Here is a 12,249-nt window from a genome sequence, read left to right on the forward strand (position 1 = left end):
TGGTATGTTGCTCTGCTGAGGCCTAGACTCAGCACTGCATCCCAGGTCACAGGTAAGTGATGGCAGGAAGGGGCTGTAGGGGCATCAGCAGCACATTTTACGATGCCAGGTCCCCCAATCAGGCACGGATTGCCTTTGATTAAGGGACCCAGCCCTAGGAACCACCGATGAGGTTTGTTTATCCTGTTCTCAGCACTACGTCAGTATGTGCCAGTGGGAGGAGGCCCTTAGGTAGGCACCGATTGCCCACTTCATGACCTCAAATGACAATGGAGCAGGAGGCCATCCACCACAGACTTAATGGGGGCACAAACAGGAAGGAATCAGGATCCCTATCTGCATACATAAATATTGTCCTTATTAAAAATGCTTTTAGCCAATATGGAGACACCAGCATTTATTCTCCATCCTTAACTGATCAAAATGAATATAAGAATATACGTGTGTTGATATAAAATAAACTTATTAGCTTAATCTTGAGATAAGCAAAATAAGGAGCAAATCTATTATATTAAAACTACTTCAGAGATTTTCCACAAGCAAATCTCCTGCCTGTTGGGGACTCTTGGGTGAAAACTGGCATTTGGAGCTCTGTTTCTACCACACCGGTCCGCAAACCTCAGTGCAATGGCGTAAGTCTACAAGCCTGATCTTATAAACCCCAGTCCCGAGCTGGGAAATGTCCCCAAATTACTACTATTCTGAATCTGATATCGTGTGCTGTATTGCCATTCCTGAGTACTCTCCCAAGCAGTCCTCTGTGCTTGTCTGTCACAAACAAATAACCTGTTCCCAAGTCAAGGCAAGATCATTGCATTCAAAACAGTTTTCATTTATTTTTCCTCAACTGCTTATCGCCTTGTCCAATTAATACTGAATGATCTGGTTTGAAGAGATCGTTTTAAGCTTAACATTACAGGTGGTGGTCAGATGCATCTTGAACCATTATAATCCACTTGGTGTAGTAATTATGCTAATTAATTCTGTAAATTCTGCTCATTTTTACAGGTGAGTGTGAACACGGATCATAAAGTATTAACATTAACATTTCATTTGAATATTCCACATACCTTTTGTTTAAACGGCCAATGAAGCAAAGCATCATATTCACCCCTCATTACAACAAAGAACAAAGAGATGTGTGTTCCTCGGCCTGATCCATCTCCATTTAAATAAATTCTTAAACACACTTTATACCCATATTTGCTAGTGTAGAATGCTGGGGGTGGGGGGGGGGGGGGGGGGGGGGGAAGAAAGAGAAAAAAAAATTAAAATCTTGTTGAGAAATACATGGAATTGCCAAAACAAAAAACAAAAGTTGTGAGGATCTCAATCAATCTAGCAACATCTATAGAAAAAGAAAGAAACAGAGACTGGGGGCTGGGTGGGGGAGAGAAGAGAGAGCGAGAGCGAGTTCTGGTGGTAAAAGGAGATGAGGTGCTATAGTGATAGAGGAGTGTTGCAAGGTGTTGTGAAGAATATGCACCCCATGAAGTGCTACTGGGGAAAGAAAGGCAACATGCTGGAGGAGGTGTCAGAAATGGCAGAGGGTAATTTTCGGTGCTAATTAGGTAGAGAAGTAAATTAGGTAGAGAAATTGCAGAGATGAGAAAAAAAGGACAAAGTACACAGCAAGCTAGAAGATTGTTGCTGGGTGACTGTTGGTGATGCTTTAAGGGTTAAAACAAAATATACTGAATGCAAGTTTAATTCAGAACTGCACCTATAGAGGTGACAGAAGTAATTTAGCCACAAAAAGAGAGGTAACCATGCTTATATGTAAAAATGGAAACTCATTAACCAAGAAATAATTGCTGTAAAATGGGAAACTATTTGCATTGTCAAGGAACATGCTCATTGAAAATGGGCACAGCAGGAGTTGCATTAACCTTGCAATGGGACACATTCATCTTAACTGGTACCTTCTAATAAGAAATTGAAAATGTAATTATCTTAACAATGGTCATATGACAAATGGTGTACTGCAAAAAAAAGTGTGTAAATAAATGTAAAGAAACCTTCAGTCATGAGTCATAAGTCATAAAGATGTACAACATCAGCCCAACTTGTCCATGCTGACCAGATATTCCAACCCAATCTAGTCCCATCTGCCAGCACCTGGCCCATATCCCTCCAAACCCTTCCTATTCATATACCCATCCAGATATCTTTTAAATGTTGTAATTGTACTAGCCTCCACCACTTCCTCTGGAGCTCATTCCATACACGTACCACTCTGAAAAAGTTACTCCTCAGGTCTCTATTATGTCTTTCCCCTCTCACCCTAAACCTATACCCTCTGGTTCTGGACTCCCCCACCCCAAGGAAAAGACCTTGTCTACTTACCCAGCCATGCCCCTTGTGATTTTATAAATCTCTATAAAGATCACTGCTCAGCCTCCAATGCTTCAGGGAAAACAGCCCCAGCCTATTCAACCTCTCCCTATAGCTCAAATCCTTCAATCTTGGCAACATCCTTGTAAATCTTTTCTAAACCCTTTCAAGTTTCACAACATCCTTCCGACAGGAAGGAGACCAGAACTGCACACAATATTCCAAAAGTGGCGTTACCAATGTCCTATACATGTCCTTCCAACTCCTGTACTCAATATTCTGACCAAGGAAAACATACCAAACACCTTCTTCACTATCTTACCTACTTGAGACTCCACTTTCAAGGAGTAATGAACCTGCACTCCAAGGTCTCTTTGTTCAGTAACACTCCCTAGGACCTTACCATTAAGTGTATAAGTCCTGCTAAGATTTGCTTTCCCAAAATGCAGCACCACGCATTTATCTGAATTAAACTTCATCTGCCACTCCTCAGCCCATTGGCCCATCTGATCAAGGTCCCGTTGTAATCAGAGGTAATCTTCTTCACTGTCTACCGCACCTCACTTTTGGTGTCATCTACAAACTTACGAACTATACCTCTCATGCTCAACCAAATCATTTATATAGATGACAGAAAGTAGTGGACCCAGCACCGATCCTTGTTGCACTCCACTGGTCACAGGCCTCCCAGTCTGAAACAACCTTCTACCACCACCCTTTTTCAAAAAACTCAAATCAAGTTTGAGAGACATGATTTTCCACGCACAAAAACCATGGTGACTATCCCTGATCAGTCCTTGCCTTTCCAAATACATGTACATCCTGTCTCTCAGGATTCCTTCCAACAACCTGGCCACCACTAACATCAGTCTCACTGGTCTATAGTTCCCTGGCTTGTCCTTACCATCTTTCTTAAACAGTGGCACCATGTTAGCCAACCTTCAGTCTTCCGGCACCTCACCTGTGACTATCGATGATACAAATATCTCAGCAATCACTTCCCTAGTTTCCCACAGACGTCTAGGGTAGACCCAATCAGATCCTGGGGATTTATCCACTTTTATGCATTTCAAGACATCCAGCAGGTTCTCCTCTATAATATGGAGCTTTTTCAAGACGTCACCATCTATTTCCCTAAATTCTATATCTTCCATGTCCTTTTCCACACTAAACACTGATGCAAAATACTCATTCAGTATTTTGTCATCTCCTGCAGCTGCACACAAAGGACGCCTTGCTGATCTTTGAGGGGCGGTTTATCTTCCTTGTTACCCTTTTGTCCTTAATGTATTTGTTGAAGAGTTTCTTTGAACCTGTATGCAAAAGAAGTAGAATGAAGCTTTTGCCTTGTTTGGATTCTTACATGTCTGCAGTAAAACAATAATCCTATGTAAACGGAAGCTGGTGTTGGAAAGTGAAGACAAAAATGAAATCTGTTGTGCTCAGAAACAAAAACAAAAAAGTTGCTGGAAATGCTCGGGCAGGTCTGGTAGCATCTGTGAAGAGAAATCAGAATTAGCATTTCGGGTCCAGTGACCCTTCCTCATATCTGCTGAGCTTTTCCAGCAACTTCTATTTTTGTTTCTGATTTACAGTATCTGAAGTTCTTTCGGTTTTTAAACTGGTTAGGATTGAGATGTAACGTAGGTTCAATTTATCTAAATCTCAAATCAAGTTTATTTCACAATTGATAATTGAAAGTTATGCCTGTGGGCTCTTCATTGCTGCGGCTCATCAGGTCATGAGAACCATACTGTGGTTCTGGGAGGAAGAGAAAAGGTCAAGAGGGGAAGTGCAAGAAGTGGGTTGGACAAGGCTAATGGCCCTGTCAAGCAAGGGTCAACCACCATTTGTTCAATGACATTGATAATATTTAATCTCCTCAAACCCCCTAACCTTTCTGTTTCACATTCTGGACCACCCCTCTTTTTCAACCCATTAAACCTCCAACTCTCTTCAGTCCAAAGCAGAGTGTGATATCGGACTAGCAATATTAACTTCAGTATCTCTCTCCACACATGTTGCCGGCCCCGCTGAGTTTCTCGAGCATTTTTTGTATTTATTTCAGATCCTCAGCACCCACAAAACGTTGCTTTTGTAACACCATGAACACTAGTTATAATATAATGAATTTAAAGATTCAAAATAAGTTTGGAACCGAAAATGCAATTTAGTTTAGTTTCACCGTTGCAATGTATTGACTCTTAAGTGCATTCATATGGTCTAGCAAGTTACTCTGCTCAAGGACAATTAGGGATGGATAAAAGATACCAGCCCAGTCAGTAACATGAATGAATTCAAAGAATACTGCCGTCAGCTTCATTGTTTTTGTTGTTATCAGTAATAATAAATATTTATTAGCAATAAATTAATATCCTTGGAAAGGAAAAAAGGACTCAATAAAATTATCACTTTCTAATCAGGCAATGAAAATTTTAAAAAGTAGAAAAGCAAAATGTCCGGATTGAGAAAAACAGAAGAGTAGGCCTATTCTCAGCATCACAAGGAAGGCATAATTGGAAGGAAGCTTGAGGAAAACAAGGCTACTGATGAATGTTGACCGAGAAAAAAAATTTGATCCCTTCACTGATTCAGAACTAGGAACATTCCAATTAAAAAGGGAAAGCAATAAACATGCGAGACTTATGAGTAAAGTATGTACCTGGAGAGGAGAAGTTTGTTACTTTGCCTGAAATGGCTTCCTGGCGTTTTCTATTGACATCAGTAATTTTCCACATCAATATTCCCTCATAAGAAGTTTGTTCCAAGGCAAGTATTTGCAAACGGAATTCATTGATGATCACGTCTTTCAAAGTAAGGAGATGCTGTTGATCGGAAACCTAGAAATAAAAAGTGTTCGGCAAAATTTTAAAAAGTTTTATTGAAATCATATTTTCACAAACAGCTTCACATTGTTGTTGTAGTGAATTATTTTTAATTGTGATTGGTGTGTTGCTCTTTACCGATGTTATGGTTGAGCCTCCTGCTGCTCAGACAGGAAGTCTGGTGGCACATTTAGTGTCCCTGCCAGTGGGTTCAACCCTCATTTTCACAACTTGATGTTCAAGGAAGGTGTGCTTGCAACTGGGTTAAACAGCTTGAGGATAAGCTTGCAGGTCTTTCCAATATACTCCAATGGCATGCAGTAAGAGGGGACAGATTGCTGGTCAGCCCCATGATAGAAAAGGATCTGAGCTGCAACATTCATAGTTCCACTTTCATGTGTATGTTGCAGTCTGGAGCTATGGAATTGTAATTTAATTATGGGAGGGTTTTGTTCTCACTGCAGTTGTTCAGCCAATGTATATATCCAACAGCACAGTCAATGTTTTATATTGCTTATTTTTAAATAAACATTTTAAAAAAGGTATTTGAGGATCCAAAATAATTTACAGCATTACAAAAGTTGCATTGTAATAACTTGTACATCAACCATAATTCCTTACATGTGACCTGTAACTGTGTACAAAGTATGGTTAAGAAACAAATTTGAAGGTAAGGAAATGTGGTCAAGTCATGATGTATTTCCGTACCCATGGTTAGAACAGAACATCCTGAGATCATCATTAACTTCAAGTTATTAACAGAACAAAAGATTAAGAACATTCTAAGTTGCAACTTTTCATGAATATCCCATCTAGTTGTGCATTAGATTTGGCGTTTTTTGCAAAATGATTAACTATTGTTTGCATACAAGATAAACACAGGCAAATAAACTCCATTACCTTTCGCTCCAAGGCTCTGATGGCATCCTGGTCAATCTTGTTTTGTCTCTCAAATGCAGCCATAGTAGCTTGGGTTTTTTCTACTTCTCTGTTCAAAACAGTCACAATATTTTCAAATGTCTGAATTTTCAGTTCAAGAGCATCAACTTTATTTCGACACTCTGACAAAGTCTGACCAGGATAACTGACTGTCTGCAAGTCTGAAAACTCACTAGAACAGGAAGGTCCTTCAAAATGATCAGTTTCTAAGTCACCATTAGATTCCACGGCAACCTGGGTGTGCAAAGAGGCTAAAGAATCTGAGGAGGACAAAGACAGCACATCCTTGTCTAACTGCTGGATTTTGAACTGTAATTCAGTAATCATTGATGAGAGAGAAATCATTGATGAATGATCACTGCAACCATTAGCAATGCTGGAATTCTGCAGAAAGGTGGTTTTCAAAGTATTGACAAATTGAAATACTGAGGCAAGATGTGCAACAACTGAAGAGTTCTCGTGATCTTTGAGACGTTCTTTGCCACCCTGTAGTTTAAAAAAAAAGTGGGCTTAGCTGAAAACTGCAAGTTGAATGAGATATTTTTAAAAAGTCACAAGAATTCACATTTTGCATAAAACCTCTGAGCATTAAATCATCTCAAAACCAAAATGTGTATACTGAGCAGAGAGTAAAAGGCCGGTTTGGAGGTGGAAGCGAGAGAGAGTGAGAAAGAGCGAGAGTTAAGAGCCCCAACGCTTCATTATAGGCAAGAAAAGAGCAAGTCAAACAAATTGACTTTGGAACACAATTTCAGAGGGTCAAGGTCAAAGCATAGTAAAAATGGACTTGTCAGTTGTGAAGGTTCAGTGCTTGCCACCATCTTGGATAACGTTATCTTCCTCTTTTCCCATCTCAATTTGAATTTGTCTTTCACTTAAAAGGGGGTCTATGGTGTATGTGAATGGGACATGCAACAGAGAAGCTGATCAACCAGATTGAAAAATCCAAATACAGCAAAGTAGGAAGTAGCAAAACAAACACTATCATTTTACAGTTAATGAAGTCAGAAGATTGGAACAGACACGAGATTAAAATAAACTAATGAGAAAACTAATAGTAAAAGTGGGTGGCACAGTGGTTAGCACTGCTGCCTCACAGCGCCAGAGACCCGAGTTCAGTTCCTGCCTCAAGCGACTGTCTGTGTGGAGTTTGCACATTCTCCCTGTGTCTGGGTGGGTTTGTCCGGATGCTCCGGTTTCCTCCCACAATCCAAAGTGTGCAGGTTAGGTGAATTGGCCATGCTAAATTGCCTGTAGTGTTAGGTGAAGGGGTAAATGTAGGTGAATGGGTCTGGGTGGATTGCACTTTGGCGGGTCAGTGTGGACTTGTTGGGCCGAAGGGCCTGTTTCCACACTAAGTAATCTAATCTAAAACTAATTTTAAATTTTTAAAAACTGCTGTAACTAATACTGAGGGAATGATATGCCACACATCCATCTTTCCTTTCCCCCCACAGCCAGCAAGGTTGTTTAAAAACATGTAATTTATGGGGATACTTTCTAAATCAACCTGCTCAGAGATGCTCTTACACACCTCTGGAGCAGTGTAATTTACAAGAGGAGTTTAAAAATTGAGTTTACCTGTTTAAACAAGGCTTCTGTGTAACTGTTACCCTAAATTCACATTATCGTTTTATTTAAATTCATTCACAAGATATGGGTGTCACTGACTAAGTCAGCATTTTTTGCCCATCCATAATTACCCAGAGGTAGTCCCCCTTAGGTCTACTGATGTACTTGACAAGTCTGGAGTGAGATGGAATACTTTCTCTTGCCTGAATGTGAACAGCTCCACTAAACATTCAAGATAGTTAAAGTCCTCAGAGATGAAGCAGCCTTCTTTGACTGGTGCCCCATTTGACATTCAACATTCACACTCTCCACTACTTAGACCCAATGGCAGCAGTGTGTACCAGTTTCAACAAACACTACAGTAAGTTACCAGTGGTCCAATAATAGCACTTCTCAAATCTGATGTCTGTCAGCTAGAATGACAAGGACAGCAGACATGTGAGAACACTACCACTGTGACTTCCCTTCCAATCCACACACCATTGTGATTTTGTACCCTATCACTGTTCCTTCACTGTTACTGAGTTAAAACCCCAGTACTTATTTTTCATCTCAGAGATAAAAGACCGAAGAAGAAATAAAATTTAAAATAAAATATCTGACAAAATTCATGTTGTTGAAATATCATAAAATGGAAGGAAATGGAAACCAGGTTTTTGAACAGTGACTAAGATTAATTCATACTTCTGTTTTCAAGTTCAAAAATTTTGAAAGTACCAAGTCAGATTCTTTACCCAGTCTACAGATCTTTACAGTGCAGTCAAAATTTCTCATTTAAATTTATCCTGTAAAAGATTATCTGAATTGTAAGATATGTTTAAACATTGGTCTCAGTTTCCGACTTAGATCTGCACACAAATCATTGTCCAAAATATTCATTTCAGGGATACACTAAAAAGGTATACAAGATTTCTTAAAATAAAAATCAAGCAGGTTAAGAAAACACAATCTTCACTGCGTACACACGTCTAGGCATTTTCTTCCCCCCCACCCCCTGAAGTTAATAATTTTCTTTTAGTCTGAAATTCCAGATTTTAAGTGGAAAAAGTTTACAAAAGAAGATTAAATGTTATAATTCCAACTAAAGCTTTGTTTCACCTTGAAATTGCATCCCAATTCTGCAAAACGACAGCTGTCACGGGTACGGTTTCCTCCAGGAGGCCGAAACTGTAAAAACATGTAAACAACAGCATGAAATTATGTGAATTCCAGTTTTTTTTTTAAAAAAGAAACTTGAATCAAAAAATTCAATCCTTTTCCTTTGATGTGAAGAAAAGCAGCGAAATTTCGCCAATGTTGCAACTTTTACAGAACTAAGCAGAGGAGCCCAAAATGTTTTTGAATAATTCTACCAACTTTACTATTCACTATATGGAAAAAAGCAGCAAGAGACTAGCTCTAACTTCTTCAAATGAAATTATCTAATGAAAACAAGGAAAAGTCTCTTAAGTGGTCAGTCAGTAGTCAAATTGTTTTTTTAAATTAATTAACAGGATATTGTTGTTGACTAACTACCCTTTATTGCCCACTCCTAACTGCACAGAAGGTGGTGATGGTGAAATGCCTTGTTGAACTGCTGAAGTCCTGTAATGTTGGTAATCCACAATTCTATTAGAAAAGGGAGTTCCATTGACAGTGAGGCAAAGCAACACATTCCAAAATTGAAGTGGACCTTGCAGGTGGCAATGTCTGCATGCTGCAATGTCTACTGCTGTTGTCTCCTTTAGTATTACAGGTCAAGATTTATAGCCTTGTCCAATTACAGCAAATTCACAATCCTCTTACCTTTTCTTTATTGGCTGATTCACCTTTAAATGTTTTCTTCTCATTAGCAAAAGCTTCCTCACAGGCATGCATCTGGTGTTTGAGGGGGAAAAATAGTGAGGGTGAATTTTATTCTACTTTCCTCAAGCAAGCAAACAAACAATGAGACAAAGTCGAGAATGTGGTGCTGGAAAAGTACAGCAGGATGAAGGGCTTATGCCCGAAATGTCGATTCTCTTGCTCCTCGGATGCTGCCTGACATGTTGTGCTTTTCCAGTACCACACTCAATTCTGATCTCCAGCATCTGCAGTCCTCACTTTCTCCCAATGGGAAATAAAGTTCCAACATTTCACCAATCTTGATAAAATATTCCACTATTTAAGGCAAACATTTTTTTCCAAACACAAGTAGTAAAAAGGTATTTTGGATTTTGTTGGGATACAGAAGAAAGTTAGTAAATAATTGTAAGATATTTCAATTATAATATTAAGCAAAGAAAATTTTATGTCAGGTCACTATAATATGTAATGATAATTGTTTAAACCTCTCTCTTTAATTGTTGCTGCCATAGTAAAGATAAAGAGCAACAATGAGCATGGGTCATGCATGAGTTTGATCATTAAAATATTACTAATAAAAAGTGTTCTTTTAAATGAAGATGCAATACAAAAATGAATTAGGAAGTATTCTGTAAATTTAACTAGTCTTGATACAAAAATTCACAATCTTGCAGAGCCTAACATCTACAGAAAACAGTCAGGCCAAAAAGCCGGTTTCTGAACTGTGGACTTGATGCAACTTGACAGAAATTTCCCTCCAAAAGACTTTACACAAGGGTTTCAAACTCCTGCTTAAATTATGGTTATTAGGAACTCACGATACAGGTTTGTGCGAAGATTTGTAGCTCGGGTACTTGTTGTAGTGGTTCTGTTCGCCGAGCTGGAAGTTTCATACATCAGGAGCGTTTCAGAACTGACAGCCAGACTACTGCGACCCTTAGGACTCATAACGGCACACAAACCAACAGCCACGTTCAGACAACAACTTACTAGAACAAAGGAGCCAATACCCAACATGAGCAAAACTAATGTAGTTTATAAAATACCATGCAAGGACTGCACAAAACACTACATAGGTCAAACAGGAAGACAGCTAACAATCCGCATACATGAACACCAACTAGCCACGAAACGACACGACCAGCTATCCCTAGTAGCCACACACTCAGACAACAAGCAACATGAATTCGACTGGGAAAACACTACTATCATAGGGCAAGCCAGACAGAACAGCCAGGGAATTCCTAGAGGCATGGCATTCATCCACAAACTCCATCAACAAACACATCGACCTGGACCCAATATACCAACCACTACAGCAGACAGCTGAAACTGACACCTGGAAGCGGCAAGGACAGACCACTATAAATACCGGAAGAAACATCAAAGAAGCGCTTCGCAGGAGGCTCCAGAGCACTGATGATGTCTCCTAGTCAGGGGACGAAACGTTTGCAACAAAAACTTCCAGCTCGGCGAACAGAACCACTACTACTCACGATACAGTGCAAGTGTTCAATATTATACAAAACAATTATTGGATCATTTTCCCAAACAATTAGGAAATACCAAATTATGAAATTCCTAAGATTACATAAAAATTAGTTTCAGTTAGATTACTCTGCATTAAAGAAACATTGCCAGCCAACCTGCAAATCTTTCAAAAACATCTTTACACCACACTGTTGACATTCTGTCATATTGTTTTTACACTCTTTTTCCAAATGATCTGCCAGTTTCCTCCTTAAAATCATTGATCCACAACCTGTACTACAAGGGATCAGGGAAAATTCGCACTGTGTTATGTGATCCTAGAAAAAGGCAAAAAAAAAGTTGATGACATCAACATACAAACATTTCAATTATACAACAGAAATATGTTGCAGCTTCTCTGTAAATTCAACAACAAAATCTAAACAAAAATCTGAAATAGTTACTGCTTTTTTCAAAGCTAGACTTTAGGCATAAATAATAATTAATGCTTAGATTCCAAAAACAACAGTTTACACCTTTAAAACATTTGATACAACAGCTCCTACACTTCCATTAAAGGGAACTTCAAATCAGTAAAACAGCCTTCAGCAGCTCCTTTGTTTTTAAAGGAGAAATGAATTCCAGATTCATGGCTAGTTTTTTTTAAATCAGATAACCACTGTTCAAGCCTTAGGATCACCAATTACTAAAGTTTATCAATTATGGTTAGACTGAATTTGGACTTTGCAGTTAAAACTAAAACGTTGACACCAATTTTAAAAAAAACAGAACCACTAGCAGAAGCTATACGGACTGATCCTAATATAACAGCTCCGAGGATTGGTACAGGTAAACACAAAATTACCCTTTATGCAGATGATGTTCTTTTATTCCTCAATAATCCTCTGATGTCCGTACCTCGTCTAATTCAAGTTATTAATACATTTAGTGCATTCTCAGGCTATAAAATTAATTTTTCCAAAATCGGAGGCTATGCCAATGGGTGGCCTGGTTATGACACCCCACTTAGTGGACGGATCCCTTTTTCCCTTTCGTTGGTCCCTGGAGGGTTTCTTATATTTTGTGCGAATTTTGTGCAATTACTGGAAAGGATAAGGCAGGACCTCCAGCGATGGGGAGACCTTCCAATTTCCTGGTTGGGTAGAATAGCACTAATTAAAATGAATGTTCTGCCCCTTCTCCTATATCCTATGAGAATGTTCCCGGTGATGCTGCCAAGGATGGCCCTACGTAAATTATATGGCTGGCTGGGTTCCTTTATTTG

The 12,249-nt window shown here is 39.1% G+C and overlaps 1 protein-coding gene across 1 annotated transcript in view; it reads right to left on the reverse strand.

Moving 5' to 3' along the window:
• The window catches only part of traf1 (TNF receptor-associated factor 1), a 39,878-nt gene that overhangs the window by 2,492 nt on the left and 25,137 nt on the right, over positions 1-12,249 (reverse strand). The window contains exons 5-10 of the mRNA XM_060841456.1: positions 11,141-11,302; positions 9,456-9,527; positions 8,769-8,837; positions 6,060-6,584; positions 4,997-5,174; positions 1,071-1,219 (exon numbers count right to left, since the gene is read on the reverse strand). Coding sequence (XP_060697439.1) covers positions 1,071-1,219; positions 4,997-5,174; positions 6,060-6,584; positions 8,769-8,837; positions 9,456-9,527; positions 11,141-11,302 — 1,155 coding nt within the window. The remainder of the gene's footprint in view (positions 1-1,070; positions 1,220-4,996; positions 5,175-6,059; positions 6,585-8,768; positions 8,838-9,455; positions 9,528-11,140; positions 11,303-12,249) is intronic.

This window comes from Hemiscyllium ocellatum, chromosome 21 (genome assembly GCF_020745735.1).
Source record: "Hemiscyllium ocellatum isolate sHemOce1 chromosome 21, sHemOce1.pat.X.cur, whole genome shotgun sequence".
NCBI classification, from domain to species: Eukaryota; Metazoa; Chordata; class Chondrichthyes; order Orectolobiformes; family Hemiscylliidae; genus Hemiscyllium; species Hemiscyllium ocellatum.